This window comes from Erinaceus europaeus, chromosome 15 (assembly GCF_950295315.1).
Source record: "Erinaceus europaeus chromosome 15, mEriEur2.1, whole genome shotgun sequence".
In the NCBI taxonomy this organism is placed as follows: Eukaryota; Metazoa; Chordata; class Mammalia; order Eulipotyphla; family Erinaceidae; genus Erinaceus; species Erinaceus europaeus.
This window is the reverse complement of record NC_080176.1, coordinates 74,399,061-74,419,659: the sequence shown is the minus strand read 5'-3', so window position 1 is coordinate 74,419,659 and position 20,599 is coordinate 74,399,061. Positions and strand designations below refer to the sequence as shown.

Genomic DNA, 20,599 nt, shown 5'->3' with positions numbered 1-20,599 from the left:
GGAATAAAGCAAGAAATAAAGGATTTACAGTTGTGATCCATATTCACTGGAATCATCTGTTGGGAGACCATGAGACTGAGTTCCATCAAGCAGTCCTGGGGAGCATTTTAGCTCCCACTCTGGGGCCTCTTAATGCTTGACCCTAAGCCCCAGACACAAAGATGGAAAGAACTAGACAAGGAGAGGCTGCTTTATAACCGGTTTTAGAGCACTGAACTGACACCCTCGCTATTTATAGGCCCTTTCCTAGTAGCTAAGAAAATGGATTTGTTGTTTAAGGGATAATAGTAGTTTGTAGTTTGATGTAGGTTTATCAAATCCAAGTTGCCATAAGCATCAATGGACATTTCACTTCCTGGTCAAAACTTGTGTAGGATGGATCTTCTACAGACTCTCATTTGGGAAATGAAAGTTCATTTTAATGTTAGAAAACACTGTGTTTCCTTTTCTTTGTATAACTATGGCCTCACACATGTAAATCTCACCACCCTCGGCCACTTTTCCATTCAGAGAATTGGCGTAGGATGGACCCCTTCCTCTAGTGCCTTAGAGCTTCCCTGTGGCACCTGGACTTGAACCTGGATCCTACAGATGGCCAGGCAGACTCCCCACCCAGTGAACTATCTCTAGCTGTGTTGGACAGGGAAAACCAACCAACACGAATGCTCTATGACACTGACTTAGTTATCTGAAAAGTTCTGTGAGAATTTACTGGTAATAACTCCTTACTGGAGACAGACCGTGGTTTGCTACAAATATTAATTTGTAGAGAGACGAATTGAGCCTATTCAATTCCTAGCAGAACAGCTAAGTATTAATCTGTGTCCTTAATCAGCAGTGAGTGAAGTCTGTGCTTCAATCTGTCTTTCAAATTGAGACCACTTAATCAGCATTTTAAAATAGGATAGAAAAAGGGAAAGCAGAGATGAAACTATATAAAACAAGGGATTTTAGGTAAAAGGCCAGATTGGAATGGTCTGGAAGATGGCTTAGCTGTAGAGCACAGGACTTGAATACTTGAGGTTTTTTTTTTTTAAAGGAATTTTTGTATTTTCCCTTTTTTTGTTGCCCTTGTTTTTTATTGTTGTAGTTATTGTCATTGTTGTTAGATAAGACAGAGAGAAATGGAGAGAGGAGAGGAGAGAGGGAGAGAAAGACAGACACCTGCAGACCTGCTTCACCGCCTGTGAAGTGACTCCCCTGCAGGTGAGGAGCTGGGGCCTCAAACCGGGATCCTTATACCAGTCCTTGTGCTACGTGCCACATGTGCTTAACCGGCTATACTACCGCCCAACTCCCTGTTTTTTAAGATTTTATTTATTGATGAGAAAGATAGGAGGAGGGAAAGAACCAGACATCATTCTGGTACATGTGATGCTAGAGATTGAATTTGGGAACTCGTGCTTGAAAGACTAGTGCTGACGACATCAATAACTACAACAATAAAACAACAAGGGCAACAAAAGGGAATAAGTAAATACAAATAAAAATTAAAAAAAGAAAGAAAGAAAAGAAAAAATAGCTGTTGTGGGTGGTCAAGAGGTGCTGCAGTTGATAGGACACCTACAGAATGAATTTCACCTACAGAATGAATTTCACTCAAATTCATGGTAAGTGAAATAAGTCAGAAACAGAAGAATATGGGATGATCTCACGCTCAGGCAGAAGTTGAAAAACAAGATCAGAAGAGAAAACACAAGTAGAACCACAGTAAAAGACCCTGGGGTGGGGGGGTGGGAGAACACAGGTCCAAAAAGGATGACGGAGGACCTAGTGGGAGTTGTATTGTTATGTGGAAATCTGGGAAAGGTTATGCATGTACAAACTATTGTATTTACTGTCAAATGTAAAATATTAATTCCCCAATAAAGAAATAAAAAAAAAGAAAGAAAGACTAGTGCTTTATCCTCTGCGCCACCTCCCAGACCAAGCGAGTTCTCTTTCTAGCACTGCACATGCCAGCATGATGTTCCAGCTCTCTCACACGGGAAATGATTTTTCCAAAAAAAAAAAAAGTCACTTCATTGTTAGATAATTTTTGTACAATCTGGGGTACATTCGTCTTATCTCCTGGGAGGTCTTATGCCTATAAATAGAACTAACATAGACTTGAAAGAGCCTACATACTTCCCTCTAACACCCCCCCCACACACAGAGCAATTTCATTAGATACTAACCTAGATTAGTTTTAGCCATTCTTTTTATTTATTTATTATTTTTTTTTCTTTCCTCCTCCAGGGTTATTGCTGGGCTCGGTGCCTGCACCATGAATCCACCGCTTCTGGAGGCCATTTTTCCCCCCTTTTGTTGCCCTTGTTGTAGCTTCGTTGTGGTTATTATTATTGCCCTTGTTGACGCAATTCGTTGTTGGATAGGACAGAGAGAAATGAAGAGAGGAGGGGAAGACAGAGAAGGGGAGAGAAAGATAGACACCTGCAGACCTGCTTCACCGCCTGTGAAGCGACTCCTCTGCAGTTGGGGAGCTGGGGGCTCGAACCGGGATCCTTACGCCGGTCCCTGCGCTTTGCGCCACATGCGCTTAACCCACTGCGCCACCGCCCGACCCCCAGTTTTAGCCATTCTAAGGTCCTCCCAATCTGAAGAAAAGCCACAGCCATTGAGAATCTGTTGTTACATAACATTGTCACACATGGAGCCCTGATACAGCATTGAGCCAAAATGGCACCGGCACCCAGAAACGGGACCATTAAGAGACAAAGGTGACCCCTGTTTTAATTGGCGATGCCACTCACATTGTTCTTTCCGTCTGGGTCAGAGTGCTGGAGGCTCCTGCAGCATTTCCACACAAGTGTGAGGCCAGAGTGCAGGAAGAATCTCAGGAAATGCCCCATGTGTGAGGGGGGGGCCTCTGTTAGATATTTGTTTACTTATTTTACTTACACAAGCTAGAGGCGGGAACGAGAGAGACAGAGAGAGAGAGAGAGAGAGAGCCAGAGCACCCTTCTGACACATGGAATGCTGGGGAATGGAACTCAGGACCTCATATGTCCAAGTTCAGTGCCCTACTCACTGCACCAACTCCTGACCCCAATTGAGTATTTACGTAACCACCCAAACAGTACAGCTGCCACACAGCCTAAAGCTAAATCCTTGCACTGTGCTATGAATCTGTGTGAGAGAAATCCAGCATCAGGGTGATTACTGCGTAATGGAGCATCTTGGGTTTGAGTCTGTCAGACTCAAGTTTCAAACAAAATGCTTTGCTCGGAGGTAGACGCCCTCGGCAGTCTCGACATTGGTCAGCCGGTGCTGATTAATGACACTGAGACAGGACTCCACTGAAATCCTGCCTCACTCATTTAAAATTTGGAGCTGGCTGGTTCCCTCTGAAATGAGCTTAGTGTGTTAATGCAGGACGAGGCAGCTGTGTTGATGATGGTGTGCTTTAGTAATCTGAGCCATCTGCCTCGCCCAAGAGCCCCCCTCTTTAATCCAGCTTCCAGCCCCCACACCACTCCCCTCTGACTGAGCCCCAGGATGCCCAAGAGCCCCCCTCTTTAATCCAGCTTCCGGCCCCCACACCATTCCCCTATGACTGAGCCCCAGGACGGATGATGACAGAGGCCCTTCCTCTCAAATGTGTCACCGTCGTTGAGGACGTTGGGAAATTTGTGTCTTTTTGCTTTCCTTTGTGTATTTTTGTCTGAGTTCGAGTTTTCCTTTGGAAGCAGAACCAATGGCTTTCTTGATGAAAAGCATGATAAGTAACCAGGTAAAGAGTTTCGGATTTGGTGGCGGGTCTGAAGAAAAAAAGGAGGAAGGAGGCGCCTCGGATCCTGCAGCATCTCAAGGGATGACGAGGGAGGACTATGAGGAGTATCAGAAGCAGATGATTGAGGAGAAGTGAGTACACACAGACTCCTTTTCTTTGGGAAATGAAAGTGCATTTTAATGCTATCCCTTTAAAAGCGAAAAGAAATGAAGGTTGGCTGTAATATTGCCCAGTACTTCAGCTATCTCGCATTCTCTCTAACTCCTCCTTTGTCTACCTCTAAACCTTCAGAAAGTGGGTTCTCGGGGCCAGGTGGTGGTGCACCTGGTTGGGTGCACATGTTGTAATATAAAGGACTCAGGTTTGAGCCCCCAGTCCCCACCAGTAAGGGGAAAGCTTAGCGAGTGGTGAAGCAGTGTTGCAAGTATCTGAAGTATCTGTCTCTATTCCTTTTCTGTCACTACCTTCCCTCTCAATTTCTGGCTGGCTCTATACAATAAATAAATAAAGATTAAAAAACAAAGATTATTTGTTAAGAGAGGAAGGAAGAAAAAAAGAAAGAAAGGTCCCCTGTCCTTCTGAAAGCAACGCCAACACTTTCTGGTCTCAGAATATTTTCACTGACCTTGATTCAGTTGTGCAGATAAAAGCTTTAGAACATGTCTGTCATTGTGGTGCTCTTGAAACTCAGCCTTCTAGTAAGTAGAAAGCTTTCAAACTAAGAGCTAAAGCTTTGCTTTCTGAAGAGGGCCTGAAAAAAAAAGAGAATCATGCAACATTCTTGATCTGATGTACAGAGAAAAAAAAAAAAAGACTATCAAGTGTAACATGGCAAGAGTGTCATAAGACCCAGCTTCCAAAAATTATGAATGAATTTGTATATTTTTTTTAAATTAAAGATAAAAGTAGAATGTTATAAACCAGAGCATTATAGGCCAATGATATAAAGGTGACAGTTAACATTTTGCTATATTTGCTTATAAATGGATTTAAGTGAACAGATGGAAAATGACACAGACCTTTTTTTAATTTTTTTTTTTAACCAAAGCACTGGTCAGCTCTGCCTTATGATGGTATGGGGGACTGAACCTGGGACTTCGGAGCCTCATGCATGACAGTTTGTTTGCATAACCATTATGCTATCTACCCCCACCCAATAGACCACATTTAAGGTAAATCATAAACATGCTTTACCCTAAGCACTCCAGCCAGCCATACACAACAATAAATACAAATATACATATTTGTATAAATATATATGTTCTCTCTCTTTTTTGTAATGTTTTATTTATTACTGGATAGAGACAGAGAAATTGAGTGGGAAGGGAGAGATACAGAGGGAGAGAGACAGAGAGACACCTGTAGCCCTGCTTCACTGCTTATGAAGCTTTCCCCCTGCAGGGGGGGACCAGAGACTTGAACCTGGGTCCTTGTGCACTGTGTTGTATGTGCTTGACAAGGTGCACCAACACCTGGCCTCTTCTCTGTCTCTCCAGGCTACATAAAATATAATAAAGCACTGCTAACATTTTAGTGATGGTGAGTGATGGTAAATATAACCAGTACAGGACTTTTAAAAAATTTAAGATGGAACTGGCTTGAGAACCTTCTAATAATCAGCTGAAAAATTGAAGCATGGACATTGAGGTGAGCTTTCTTTTCTGTCCCCATGGTGATTTCGCTAAGGAACAGTTAGGTAAGAGTTGCTTAAGTCTTACTGCTAAGATGATTATGGGTGGAAAGGTTAATGGCCTAGAGGAAACTAAGAAAGGTTAAAGACCTACATTTCATGAGAACCTTGTCTATAGGTTTTGTTAGTTTTTTTCAGAAACAAATCTTGACTGGGGAGTTAGATAGCTCACTGGGGAAGTCATGCCTTACCAAGTGCTGCCTAAGCTCAAACAAACCTCAGCGCCACATGGGAGGTGCTGTGGCACTGGGGAAAGCTCTGCCTGCTGTGGTGGTGTGTCCCTCTAGCTGAATGAAAAAGCAGCTTGGGTGCAGTGACATTGTGCATGGGTAAGGCCCTGGCTCTACAAAAAAAAAAAAAAAAAGATGGAGGGACGGAAGGAAAGAATGGAAGAAAGGAAAAGGAAGAAATACAAATCATGCGAGAGTCAGGCGGTAGTGCAGCAGATCAGGCGCACATGGTGTGAAGCGCAAGGACCAGCTTAAGGATACGGATTCTGTTGTTAAAATTCGGAGGCTCTTGCTGGCCGGGCTGGCTTCCTTCACGGCGGGTAACAGAGATGCGGAGACAACGGCTGGGCAGGGAAGCTGTATTTCTTTATTCAGGAACAACGATTCATAAACTAACACAAACTAATCACCAAACAAAACTCTGCTGTCTCTTTGCGGCGGCGCAAGCACTCTCTCTTTTTCTCTGGAACTCAGGAACACAGGAACTCTGTCTCTCTGGCACTCTCTCTTACTCTGTAACCCTGAAACTCTCGAACTCAGGAACTCAGGAACTCTGGCACTCTCGAACTCAGGAACCCTCTCTCTTACTCTCGAACTCTGGAACTCTCGGACTCAGCACTGGGGAACCCTCTGAAACTCTTCCACTGTGGAACTCTGTCTTACTCCGTAACTCTGAAACTCTGGCACTCTCGAACTCAGGAACCCTCTCTCCGGGTTCCTTGGGGCGGGGCCAAGCAGGCCCGCCAAATTAACAGGACTCATCCAATTCTCTTGGGGGGGGGGGGGCTAGAACAAACCAATGTAAAGCATACGACAGGATTCGAGTCCCTGACTCCCCATCCACAGGGGAGTCGATTCATAGGTGATGAAGCAGGTCTGCAGGTGTCTATCTTTCTCTCCCCCTCTCTGTCTTTCCCTCCTCTCTCCATTTCTCTCTGTCCTATCCAACAATGACAAATGACATCAATAACAACTACAACAATTAAAAACAAAACAAGGGCAACAAAGGGGAAAATAAATATTTTTTAAAAATTAAAAAAAAAAAAGGAAACACAATCATGTCTTAGGAACTTTCTACACTATATATGCCTGGCTTGGTAAAAAATCAAAGTCAGGTTTTTACAAAGTGAATGCAAGGGGCTGATAGAGTGGGCATGTTACCAAATGCAAGTACTTGGGTTTGATCCCCAGGCCACCACATGGGAACACCAGCCAAATGGAAGCAAGCAGTGTCGCAGAGCTGTGGTGTCTCTCCTCTCTGCCTCCCACCCCCTTTCCACTTCTATCTAAAGGAAAAAAAAAAGCCTCCTGGGAGTAGTCAAGTTGTGCAGACACTGAGCCCCCAGCTATAACCCTAGAGGCAAATAATAATAATAATATTAATAATAATAATTAAATGCAATTGTAGAATTGATACTGGCAGTAAGATAACACTCAGCAAAAAAAAAAAAAAAAATGCATGCTTTGAAAGTTGGCTCATTTACCCTCTAGTGTGTAAAAAGGAGAATAAGCTTGATGTAGGCACAAGCAGAGCAGCAGCAGCAAATGTCCTTAGCTCAAGTGGACTAATAAAAAGAGAATGGTCAGAATTCAAACTAAATGCCTGAGCCTATAAAGTACCACTTAGTATGTTCAAGCAATGAATCTGATCTCAGCTAAGACATCTGTTTGATTAACCAGTATCCTAGTTTTCCTTAATTCTGGATAGATCAAAGACACAAATTGATAAATGGTATATCATCAGTCACCTGGGTTATTTGTCAACCACTCAGCTCTGGGTGCGTGCATGCGTGCGTGCGTGAGTGCGTGCGTGTGTGTGTGATATAAATGTATATAGACAGTTTAAGAAAGGGTAGCAAGATAATGAGAATAGTGTGCTTCCCCATGCCAAAAGATGATTTTCAGTGCATGACTTGAATTATGATGATTTTATCATCTAAAATGCAGTGCAAAGAAGTAGTCATCAAAAATGATTCATTCCAAACTACATACAGAGAGCTCTAAGCACATATGTACATAAGTGCATGTGTGTATTGAAGTTTAGCAAAACAAATAAACAAACCTTGACATATCCATGTGGCAAAACGCACTCAGTCAGGAAAATGAAAGAGGTGCTGATACATAAAGCAATCTGGACAAATCTCAAAGGTTTTTCATGCTGAGTGGAAGAATACTCAGACAAAAGAATATACAATGTGGGAGTCAGGCGGTAGCACAGTGGGTTAAGCACATATGGTGCAAAGCACAAGGACCGGTGGAAGGATCCGGGTTTGAGCCCCTGCTCCCCACCTGCAGGGGAGTCAGTCGCTTCACAGGCGGTGAAGCAGGTTTGCAAGTGTCTATCTTTCTCTCCCCTTTGTCTCCTGTCTCCATTTCTCTCTGTCCTACCCAATGTCAACAACAATAATAATAACCACAACAATGATAAAACAACAAAGGCAACAAAAGGGGAAAAAATGGTCTCCAGGAGCAGTGGATTCGTGGTGCAGGCACCGAGCCCCGGCAATGACACTAGAGGCAAAAAAAAAAAAGTGTTAAAAAAAAGAATAGGGAGTCGGGTGGTGGTGCAGTGGGTTAAGTGCAGGTGGTGCAAAGTTCAAGGACCAGCGAAAGGGTCCCGGTTCAAGTCCCCGGCTCCCCACCTGTAAGGGAGTCACTTCACAAGCAGTGAAGCAGGTCTGCAGGTGTCTTATCTTTCTCTCCCTCTCTCTGTCTTCCCCTCCTCTCTCCATTTCTCTCTGTTCTATCCAACAATGAGGACATCAATAACAACATCAATAACAACAACAATAAAATAAGGGCAACAAAAGGGAATAAATAAATATAAAAAAAGAATATACAACGTATGGTCTATTTATATGAAGTTCTAGAACAGACAAAGATAATCTCAGTTGGGAAAGAACTGTGTTCGGGGGCTGAGCAGTGGCACTCTGGGTTAATACGAAGTGCACATAATACTAAGTGCAAGGATCCCAGTTCAAGTCCCCGTCCCCCACCTACATGGGTGGTGAAGCAGGTCTGCAGTGTCTTTCTCTCTATTTCCCCCTCCTCTCTCAAAATCTCTCTGTCCTATCCACTAAAATGGAAAACATGGCCACCAGGAGCAGTGGACTTGCAGTGCAGGTGCCAAGCCCCAGAGATAACCCTGAAGGTTAAAAAAAACAACAACAAATAAATAAACAAACAAAAAATCTGTTTGTTTTGGGGCTGGAGAGCAGGTGTTAAGTGGAGATAGGGATGAGAAAACTCTGGTAGGAATAATGGCTTTTCTATCTTTTTTCAAACAAAGATATATTGGGGCCGGACTGTGGTGTATGTAGTTCAGCACACATGTTATGGTACACAAGGACCTGGTTTCAAAACCCTGTTCCCCATCTGTTAGGGGGAAGCTTTATCAGCAGTGAAGCAGTGCTTCAGGCATCTGTGTCTCTGTCTCTCACCCTATCTCCCCCTTCCTTCTGGGTTTATCTCTGTCTCTATCCAATAAGTAATAAAATAAATAAGTAAATAATGTTTTGAAAAAGATATATTAATTTATTTAGGAGAGGAAAGGACAGAAACAAAGCATCACTCTGGCATACGTGGTGCTGGGAATCAAACCCAAGACCTGCATTCAAGTCCAGTATTCTACCCACTGTGCTACCACGCAGGCTGCAGGCATCCAACAGGGCTGGGACTACATGTAGAAACAGAACCAACAGGGAGTCTGTGTGTGTATATGTATTGCACACGGACATGCACTAGATTTATTATAAGAATTGGCTGAGACATCGCATAATCTGAAAATGAGTTATAACTACAGAACCTGAGAAACCCCACCATCTGCTGTCAAAAACCTGGAAAATCATGAAAAGTGGAGGTGCCCTTCTCAGAGTTGGAGGGCTGGTCCCATGAAAAGCAAAGGAAGACTGAGCTCAGCTCAAGCAGGCAGGGTGACTTCTTCCTCCCCACCCCTGTTTTTTTGTTTGTTTTTTAACTCTATGCAAACCTTCCACCAACTGAGGATGGAGGCAGGGTGACCTGCTAGCCGCCATCCCCTGATTCAAATGTTAATATCATCTGGAAACACTCCTGGGGCAAGCTCAGAAGTTAATGTTTACTCTGACCCAGGAAATGAACCAACACTGTGCATTCAAGGTCTGCACAGTTCATTGAATGGAGAACGTTGCTTGGAAAGTTAAAGACAGAGAAGCTACTCACCATGTGTCCGTGAAGTTAATGACTTGTAGAGTGAAATAGCGATAGATCGATATCCTCATGCTTATAACTCTGAAATGCTTCAGAAAGGAAGATGGAGAAACCAACAAGGGAGGGGATAGATATGTATAAAACGCCCGCAGGAAGATGCTGATTCTACGTGGTGAACTGTAAGCGTATGGGTTTCACTCTCAATTGCCTCCACTCTTTCTATATGCCTGCAGAATTTGATAATAAAATATTGGTGGGGGTGGCAGGATATATTCTGCCTATACCACGTCACAACCTCAGGCAAGCCACTTCTATTTCCCTCACAAACCAGAGAATGGAACCACTTGGTCCCATGGTCCCCCGTGCCTAAGCCCAGATGAGACTATGAGCAAGTGGTTTAAGATTGAACTCTCCCTCAGCCACCCTTCTAGGTAAGGGCAAAGATGACTTTAAAAATTGGAAATGGGGGTCGGGCGGTGGCGCAGTGGGATAAGCGCATGTGGCACAAAGTGCAGGGACCGGAGTAATGATCCCGGTTCGAGCCCCTGGCTCCCCACCTGCAGGGGAGTCTCTTCACAGGCGGTGAAGCAAGCCTGCAGGTGTCTATCTTTCTCTCCCCTTCTCTGTCTTCCCCTCCTCTCTCCATTTCTCTCTGTCCTATCCAACAACGAATTGTGTCAACAAGGGCAATAATAATAACCACAACGAAGCTACAACAAGGGCAACAAAAGGGGAAAAAAAAAAAAAAAAGGCCTCCAGGAGCGGTGGATTCATGGTGCAGGCACCGAGCCCAGCAATAACCCTGGAGGAGGGAAAAAAAAAAAAATTGGAAAGAGAACAGAGAAGATAGCATAGTGGTTATAGAAGAAGATTTGCATGGGGGGTGTAGGGTAGGGGTAGGTAGATAGCTTAATGGTTATGCAAAGAGATTCTCATGCCTGAGGCTCCAAAATCCCAGGTTCAATTCCCTACCTCACCATAAACCAGAGTAGAGCAGTAATATGGTAAAAAAAAAAAAAAAAAAAAGACTTGCCTGCCTGAGGCACCAGAGCTCCTAGGCTCAACCCCCAGCACCACGGGAAGCCAAAGTTTATCAGTGCTCTGCTAAAATAAAGAAACAAACTTGGAAATAAAAACCAGTTGAACCACCTACAAATTAAAACAGGGAGGGAGTCAGGTGGTAGCACAACAGGTTAAGCGCAGGTGACGCAAAGCTCAAGGACCTGCTTAGGTCTGCAGGTGTCTGTCTTTCTCTCCCCCTCTCTGTCTTCTTCTCCTCTCTCCATTTCTCTCTGTCCTATCCAACAACAATAATAAGAATAACTACAACAATAAAACAACAAGGGCAACAAAAGGGAATAAATATTAAAAAATTTTAAAAAATTAAAATGGGTTTTACTTTAGGTAAATAAGTCTTCCTGCAAAAGATGCTTGACCAAACCTAGGAGCAGAAACTCCACCATTTCTCATATGGACAGAAAGTAAGGCCAGGACGCTCATGAGAAGCCCTGAGCACGCTCTCCAGCTTTGGCCATGGATTCTGCATAGCTGCCTCATACTTCTTTCCCAGCAGCCAGCTCTCAGACCCCAGGGCTGTTGGAGAATGGTAGCCCAAGGCCTCCAGGTTCACAGGGAAAGCCCCAGCCACACTGCCAGTCTTTTATTTTTTAATTCCCAAGTCAAATTCCCAGAGAAAGGATGTCATTTAACCAATTTGGTCCATTCCTACAGAGTCAGAGGGTGGGGTCAGGTGGATGAAGTAGGCCTCCCAAAATGCACTTCTGAGGGTGGGAAGCAGTCATTGTGAGACTTGTGTGTGTGTGTGTGTGTTGGGGGGGTGTAGATAGCATAATGGTTATGCAAAGAGACTCTCTAGCCTGAGGCTACAAAGTCCCAGGTTCAGTACTCCTCCCCCCTACACACTTACCACCATAAGCCAGAGCTAATCAGTGCTCTGGTAAGAAAAGAGAAAGAGAGAGAGAGTTCTAAACATCCCCAAGGATGTCTGCTCTGTCCAGATCTCCATGGCAAGAGCCCATTCCAAACCTGTGTGATCAAGAGTGAGGTCACACCCTGAGCATTATGGAAACTGCCCTACACTGTTCATGGTTGCATCCTTCCACTCAATAGGGGGTCTCTGCACCTATACCGGGCTGCCGAGGAGATGGCATTGTGTCCCCCTAAAACCATATGCCTCCACAGGACCCCCAGCTCTGCAGGCTGCCCCTCCCCATGTTTCAGCTTGCATAGGAATTGTTTCTGGGACATTTGAGGAAGTGGGGCCACAGTGGTAGAGCACAGAACTTGCATGCGTGGGACCCTAGTTCGGTGTCTGACATGGTATTTGCCAGAGTGGTTTTCTGGTCTCTATCTTTCTCTGATGAAATAAATTTATTTTTAAGAAAACTTGCTCAGGGAGCTTGCTAATGATGTAGCATCTGCCAGGAACTCCACCCTCCAGGGATCTGGATGCAGGTGGACTGGGATCAGACCTGTGAAGCTGCATTCCTAGGGAGAGTTCCAGCTGACCGCTGCCTGTGGCCCCAGGCCCCAGGCCCCAGGCCAACACAGTGAGGGACAGTCCCGCCCTGCCTTCCTCCCACACTGTGGCACTTGCTGGCTTTGGGATTCAGGGTCTGCGGTGAGTTAGGGCAATAAGATGGCAGGCAGAGAGACAGGTGTTTGGAAACATGGGTAAAACGCTCTATTTTCTAGGTATGTGCTGGCACTGGGACCTCAGAAAGGTGTTTCAGCAGCAGGGAGACGGTTCACCTGCAGTACAGTGAAGCAGAGTGGTGTCTGTTTATGGACAGATAAACAGATAGATGACAGATAGCTGGGGGCCAGGCGGTGGCGCACTTGGTTAAGAACACACGCTGCAGTGCACAAGGACGTGGGTTCAAGCCCCTGCTTCCCACCCGCAGGGGGAAAACTTCAGGAGTGGTGAAGCAGGGCTGCTGGTGTCTCTCTGTCTCTCTCCATCTCTAGCTTCCCTTCTCCTCCATTTCTGTTTCTATCTAGTAAAATAAATAAAGTTTAAATAAAAATAATTTTTAAAAAGATGACTGACAGATGATATACACGGATAGCAGATGGATGATAGACTGCTGATAGGCGATATAGATTAGATATAGATAGATAGTGATAGCGTAAACTCGGGACTCTGAACAAAAGTCACAACACTGGAAGACAGAGTTTTTATTTTTGGCATGCCAGACCCAGAATCAGCTAATGCCAACAAGCTTCTGGGTCCTGATGTGCTGTGAGACCTCCCTTTATAGATAAAGAAAAGTTGACCAAAAATGATTCACAATATGCGTACAAGGATTAAGAAAAATAGATAGATAGATAGATAGATAGATAGATAGATAGATAGATAGATGAGGAAGAGAAGGCAGGAATCTCAGTGTCTGGCTCTTCTGAGCACAGACAGACATGACTTCAGTTCTCTGTGCCCTTTGATCTCTTACTCTCTTATGTTGCTTTTAGGATGGAAAGAGACGCTGCATTTACACAGAAAAAGGCAGAGAGGGCCTGCCTCCGAGTTCATCTCAGAGAGAAGTACAGGCTCCCGAAGGTAAGACACTCCTTCCCCACCATAACACCGCAGGGGATGCTCAATTACCCACACACATACATGTGAGCATATTCACAGGCAAATAAATAAATACATTTTTCTTGGTGACTTTTTCCCATTTCTTCCTTTCTTTCTTTTTTCTTTCTCTCTTTCTTTTTTTCTTCCTTATCTTTCTCATATTTGATAGGACAGAAGGAAATTGAGAAGGGAAAGGGGAAGGGAGGTAGAGAGAAAGGGAGACACCTACAGCACTGCTTCACCACTTGTGAAGCTTCTCCTCCTCCCCACACTCCCCTGCAGATGGGGACCAAGGACATGAACCTGGATATTTGTGCATAGTGACATGTGCTCTCAGTGAAGTGCACCATCACCCAGCCCCCTGGTGAGTACATTTATACAGTCTTCATCTTAATTGTGGCATTCAATGTGGAGTCGGGCGGTAGCACAGCCGGTTAAGCGTAGGTGGCACAAAGTGTAAGGACAGGCAAGGATCCTGGTTCGAGCCCCCGGCTCTCCACCTACAGGGGAGTCGCTTCACAGGCAGTGAAGCAGGTCTGCAGGTGTCTATCTTTCTCTCCCCCTCTCTGTCTTCCCCTCCTCTCTCCATTTCTCTCTGTCCTATCCAACAACAACATCAATAATAACTACAACAATAAAACAACAAGGGCAACAGAAGGGAATAAATATATTTTTTTAAAAAGCATTAAACTAGGAGCTCATAAAAAATTAGCATGTTCGAGGGGCCAGTCTTATATTTTCCATCTCCACACCTTAAACACCCAGCTTCTCAAAAAAAAAAAAAGAAAGAAAGGAAAAAAAAAAAAGAAAAGAGAAAGAATGAAACACAGCCTAGAGCCATGGACATGGAGGTGAAGGATCTGTTGCCACAGCCCACAGCAGCTGACTGAGGAGCCAGGGCTGGAAGGCTGAGCACTGTAACACACTTTCACTCACAAAAGGATTCAAGCACCATTCCCTGAGGCTCCAGACTCTGCTCCTTCTAGTAGGAATCCTTGAGATGTTGACTGCCCTTTGACCCCTGAGGCTGGAGGCTGCATTGAGCCTTGGGGGGCAATGTACTGCTCCCCCATCTCAGTGAAGTGAGGCAGAATGCCACCCCCAGCAGCCCAGGGACCTGGCCTTGGTTTCACCTGTGTTGGTTTAGCTGCTTTTGTGGGGCTGCATGGCAAACAGAATCCACACCTGGCTGTGCAAGCATACCGGGTGTGTGTGTGTGTGTGTGTGTGTGTGTGTGTGTGTGGTGGGGGCTGGGGGGAGGCTCTTCTGTGCGTCCTCACATAGCACAATAGTTTTGGTTTCTGTGTAGGAATTGGACACCTGTTGATTCAAGAACCTGGGGGCCAGAGAGGTGACTCAACAGCAGCAGGGCACATGTGTGAGACCCTGAATTTGATCACTGACTGTGTTGGAAAATAAAATAGAACAGGCATGAGCAATACTAAAAATGCCAATAACACAGGGACCTGTTTTTATAAAGCATGTAAAAACACTAAACCAATACACACTACCCATTTACCATTTTTTATTTTAAATATTTATTTACTTATTGAGTAGAGACAGAGACAAATTGAGAGGGGCGGGAGAGATAGGGAGGGGGAAGAGACAGAGAGACACCTGTAACCCTGCTTCACCACTTATGAAGTTTGAAGCTTTCCCCCTGCATGTGGGGACCAGGGGCTTGAACCTGGGTTCTTGTGCACTGTAACCAGGTGTGCCACTGCCTGGCCCCTTTATCATTTTATTGGGGGATAATGGTTTACATACAGTACAGCTGTTGCCACATGGATAGAATCTGTCTCTCCATGATAGACACTCTCACACCCAACTGAGGACCTTTTTCACCACCAGGACCAGCCCTACCCCCCCCCAAAGCCCCTTACCCCCTCCTCCTTCCCCCTCCTCCTTTGCTTTGATGCAACACACCAAAAATTTACCCATTTAGCTCATGGTTGGTGTGTGTGTGTGTGGAGTGGGTGGGTGAGACTGGATTCCACCCCAGTACCCTCCCTTCAAAAAAAATAATAATAATAAAGCAACCAGCTCATTCCCCACCTATCCCCCTTGTCGCCCGCTGTGGCCAAGGTCCCAACCCCATCGGGCCGTCAGTAGCTCCTGGGGCTGGAAAGGGGAGCTGGGGAGCAACTCGTGAGCCCAGTGAGCCCATTCAGAGCGGTGGCAGCTCTCTGTGTGCCCTGGAACCCATAGCCCTCCCCTGCTTCCCAGGAGCCCTGAGCGTACAGGAACCCGGCTTTCTGGCGCCCCCTGGTGTCCCAAAGACTCAGCGGCAGGGAAATGGTGCGACGCACAGACAGCGAACAGGTGTCACAGTCACAAAGCAGAACGCAGCAGCGCCCCTCCCCCGCCCCCAGGGGAGCTGGCAGCGAGGCTGTGGGTGGAGAGAAACCTCGAAATCAAAGCGGAGGAGAAGGACTCTGTTCAAGTCCCTGGACCCCACTTGCAGGGAGGAAAGCTTCTCAAGTGGTGAAGCTGTGTTCTCTATCTCTATTCAATGAATTAGTGAGTGAAAGAAGAATGAATGAATGAATGAATGAATGAATGAATGAATGAATGAATGAATGTGGGGCCAGGCGGTGGGGCATCTAGTTAAGTGCACAATTTACAGTGCACAAGGACCCGGGTTCAAGTCAATCGTCCCTACTTACAGGTGGAAAGCTTTATGAGTGGTGAAACAGGGCTGCAGGTGTCTCTCCTTCTCTGTCTCCTCTCTCACTTTCTCTCTGTCCGTATCCAATGATAAAAATAAAACATGTTTTTTAAAAAAGGTTAAATGAAATGAAAATAGCCATGACTTAGAGTGGGTGAGTCCTCAGAGAAGCTTATGGGACCTACCCTTCCTCCTGGCTCTGGAAGCTTCTTCCTATAGCATGTGTGGTTCTTGCATTTCTCAAGCCCAGCTCCTGAGTGACTTTTCTCTTTTTAGTAAATGTATTTATTTTTTTATTTTTTTAAATATTTATTTATTCCCTTTTGTTGCCCTTGTTGTATTGTTGTTGTAGTTGCAATTGTTGTCGTTGTTGTTAGATAGGACAAAGAGAAATGGAGAGAGGAGGAGAAGACAGAGAGGGGGAGAGGAAGACAGACACCTGCAGACCTGCTTCACCGCCTGTGAAGCGACTCCCCTGCAGATGGGGAGCCGGGGGCTCGAACCAGGATCCTTACACTGTTCTCTGTGCTTTACACCATGTGCACTTAACCCGCTATGCTACTGCCCGGCCTCCATAAATTTATTTTTTAAGACATGAAAACCACATGTCATTGGAAGACACTCAGTTATAAAACTCATAAATGAAGGGCCTGCCTGAGGTCTTGAGGTCACTAAACTGATTGTAACAGTCAAGGACTATACCCCCTCTCATCCTGGTTTTTGCTGTTCTTTGTCGACCCCCCCCTTCCAGGGCCTCGTTGCTCATGTGCTTTGTCACTGCTTCCAGAATTCTTTAATTTTCTTGCAGAGACAGAGAAGATGGGCCTCACAGCACCAGAGCTTCTCCCAGTGCCCATGTCACTTCCATGTGGTGCTGGGACTCCGACCAGGGCCACATACATGGCAAGGCAGCTGCAAACTATCTCTCCAGTCTCCTCTCTCTCTCTCTCTTTTAAGTGACTTATTTTTTTAATTTAATTTCCCCCCTTTTGTTACTCTTGTTGTTTTATTGATGTTGTAGTTATTATTGCTGTTGTTATTGTTGTCGTCGCTGTTGGATAGGACAGAGAGAAATGGAGAGAGGAGGGGAAGACAGAGAGGAGTAGAGAAAGATAGACACCTGCAGACCTGCTTCACCGCCTGTGAAGTGACTCCCCTGCAGGTGGGGAACCAGGGGTTCGAACTGGGATCCTTACGCCGGTCCTTGAGCTTCACGCCATGTGTGCTTAGTCAGCTGAGCTACCACCTGACCCTCTTAAGTGACTTATTTTTTACAAACAAGGGAGAAGCCCAGCCATCATTCAGCTCTGATATATGTGGTGCTGGGGATGGAGACTGGGTCACATATGCCAGTCCTGTGCTCTGCTACTGAGCTTTCTTGGCAGCCTCCAGCTCCCTTATTCTTTTCCCAACACTTTCTTTTCTCTCTCTCTCTCTCTCTCTCTCTTCCTCTCTCTCTCTTTCTCTCTCTTTTTTTAAATTCTTTTTTCTCCATTGGGCTCATTGCTGGGGCTCAGTGCCTGCAGAACTCTACCACTTTGGGTGGTCTTTTAAAATATTTTATTACTACTATTTTTAACCAGAGCACTGCTTAGCTCTGGCAGTATGGGGGGATTGAACCTGGGACTTGAGAGCTTCAGGCATGAAAGTCTCTTTGCATAACCATTATGCTATACCCCAACCCCTTTTTTATTTTTTATAGAGGTTATGAGACAGAATAATAGAGGACAGAGAAGGAGAGAGGGAGAGAGAGAGGTTAAAAGAAGGAGAGACACCTGTAGCACTGCGCCACTGCTTGGGAAGTGCGCTCCCTTGCACCCCCTGAAAGTGGGGTCTGCGGACACGAGGGAAGATGAGCACCTTGCTTTTCGTGCACGGTAATGTTTGCTCTACCAAGTGCGCCCCCACACAGAACTTTCTCATTCACCCCAACTCTGTCCCTCCACCCAGAGAAATAGATGATGAAAATTGAATACAATTGTGTACCAAAGAAAATGGTTCTGGATAAGCCGAGGAGGTGGCACAATGGATAAAACACTGGGCTCTCGAACATGAGAGTCTGAGTTCAGTCTCTGGCACTGCATGTGCCCGAGTGATGCTCTGGTTCTCTCTCCTCCCTTTCCTCCCCTTCCTCCTCTTCCTCCTTCTTTTCCTACTGCTCCCTCTCCTCTTCTTCCTCCTCCTCTTTTCCTTTCATTAACTAAAAAAATAAATCTTTAAAAATAAAAGGAGAGAGAGAATGGTTGTGGGCCAGGAGCTAGCTCAGCAGTAGAGCACAGGTCTGGCACACTATGTCTGTCAGAGATTAGCTGTTCCCCGGATTCTAATTTTACCTAAATAAACTAAATTTAAAATGTGAATGAAAAGAAATGGTTCTGGGCTGAAGGCAAGGTTCCAGCCCCCCAGCCCTGCCCTTCTGTACCTGCCCACCCAGCTCCTCCACCCCACCTCTCAGAAGACACACCCTGGGCCCCCAGCCCACAGCAGAAAAACTAGTCATCTGTGGCAACAGGGTACATTCACCCTATTCTCCAGCTAACGAGGTCCTGGGGCACAAGGTTACATAAGCAGCAGGGAGTGGTTCTGGGCCCTGTCCCTCCTCCGACCCCAGGGAGAGCAGATTTGAGGGAAGTGGCTTCCCGGGAGCTGTCAGTTCAATGAGGACAGCTGTGTCACAGATGGACTCAGAGCCCTGTTTTCTAGAGCTGTCATGTGGCTGGTGTTTCCTGTGGAAAGCAGGGTTTCTGGCTGGCTGGGGGTGGTGTGGGGGGCATTGGGCTTGTTGATAAGGAGCAAAAAGACCCTAATTACCCCCTCAGTCCCCTCCACCCACCCACATATGTATACATCACCACACACTCCTGAAATGTGTGATTAATAGTAATCTTATACAAAGTATACTTTTACACCACCAGAGCTCTGTGTCCCCCCCCTCCCCTCCAAAAGATAACCACCAGAGTTCTCACAAGACTTAGACAAAGTTTGCTTGCTTCGGCTTTATTTTTTGCACATTCATCTGTGTCAATCAGTTCTCTTAAGATTTCACAGGTGAGTGAAACCACTCAGTAGTTGTCTTTCATCTCTTATTGTGCTAAGCATAATCATTTTTAGATCCACCCTTTTTGTCCCAAAGGACACAGTATCATCTTTTTTTTTATTATAGAGTAGTAGTCCATGGAGTATATATCCAATAATTCTTTAAAAAAATTTTTTTTAATTGAGAGTTGGGCGGTGGGGCATAGGGTTAAGCGCACACAGCGCAAAGTGCAAGGACTGGTATAAGGATCCCAGTTCAAGCCCCTGGCTCCCCACCTGCAAGGGAGTCCCTTCACAGGTGGTGAAGCAGGTCTGCGGGTGTCTGTCTTTCTTTCCCCCCGTCTGTCTTCCCCTCCTCTCTCCATTTCTCTCTGTCCTAGCCAACAATGATGACATCAAGAACAACAATAACAACTACAACAATAAAACAACAAGGGCAACCAAAGGAGGAAATAAATAAATAAATTTAAAAATTTAAATTATGTTTATTTATTTATTTATTGGATAGAGACAGCCAGAAATTGAGAGGGGAGAGGGGATAGAGAGGAAGAGAGGCAGAGAGAAACCTGCAGCCCTGCTTCACCACTTGTGAAGCTTTTCCCCTGCTGGTGGAGACCAGGGACTTGAACCTGGGTCCTTGCACATTGTAACATGTGCGCTCAGCTGGGTGCACCAACACCGGGCCCCTATAACTTCATTTAAAAAAAAAAATTACTAGTGATTTACAAAATTGTAAGATAATGGGGGTACACCATTCCCACCACCAGAGTTCTGTACCCGTCTCCTCCATCCCCACCACCAGAGTTCTGTGTCCGTCTCCTCCATTCCCACCACCAGAGTTCTGTACCCGTCTCCTCCATCCCCACCACCAGAGTTCTGTATCCGTCTCCTCCATCCCCACCACCAGAGTTCTGTATCCGTCTCCTCTATCCCCACCACCAGAGTTCTGTGTCCGTCTCCTCCATTCCCACCACCAGAGTTCTGTGTCCGTCTCCTCTATTCCCACCACCAGAGTTCTGTGTCCGTCTCCTCCATTCCCACCACCAGAGTTCTGTACCCATCTCCTCCATCCCCATTACCAGAGTTCTGTACCCGTCTCCTCCATCCCCACCACCAGAGTTCTGTATCCGTCTCCTCCATCCCCACCACCAGAGTTCTGTATCTGTCGCCTCCATCCCCACCACCAGAGTTCTGTATCCGTCTCCTCCATTCCCACCACCAGAGTTCTGTGTCCGTCTCCTCCATCCCCACCACCAGAGTTCTGTATCCGTCTCCTCCATCCCCACCACCAGAGTTCTGTGTCCGTCTCCTCTATTCCCACCACCAGAGTTCTGTATCCGTCTCCTCCATTCCCACCACCAGAGTTCTGTGTCCGTCGCCTCCATCCCCACCACCAGAGTTCTGTATCCGTCTCCTCCATCCCCACCACCAGAGTTCTGTGTCCGTCTCCTCCATCCTC

At 45.7% G+C, this 20,599-nt stretch overlaps 1 protein-coding gene across 1 annotated transcript in view; it reads left to right on the top strand.

The window, feature by feature from the left end:
- Nucleotides 1-3,694: 3,694 nt before the first annotated feature.
- Nucleotides 3,695-20,599, top strand: part of CPLX4 (complexin 4) — a 28,769-nt gene continuing 11,864 nt past the window's right edge. The window contains exons 1-2 of the mRNA XM_007529016.2: nucleotides 3,695-3,864; nucleotides 13,331-13,418. Of these exons, the coding sequence (XP_007529078.1) occupies nucleotides 3,698-3,864; nucleotides 13,331-13,418 (255 nt within the window). The 5' untranslated portion in view covers nucleotides 3,695-3,697. The remainder of the gene's footprint in view (nucleotides 3,865-13,330; nucleotides 13,419-20,599) is intronic.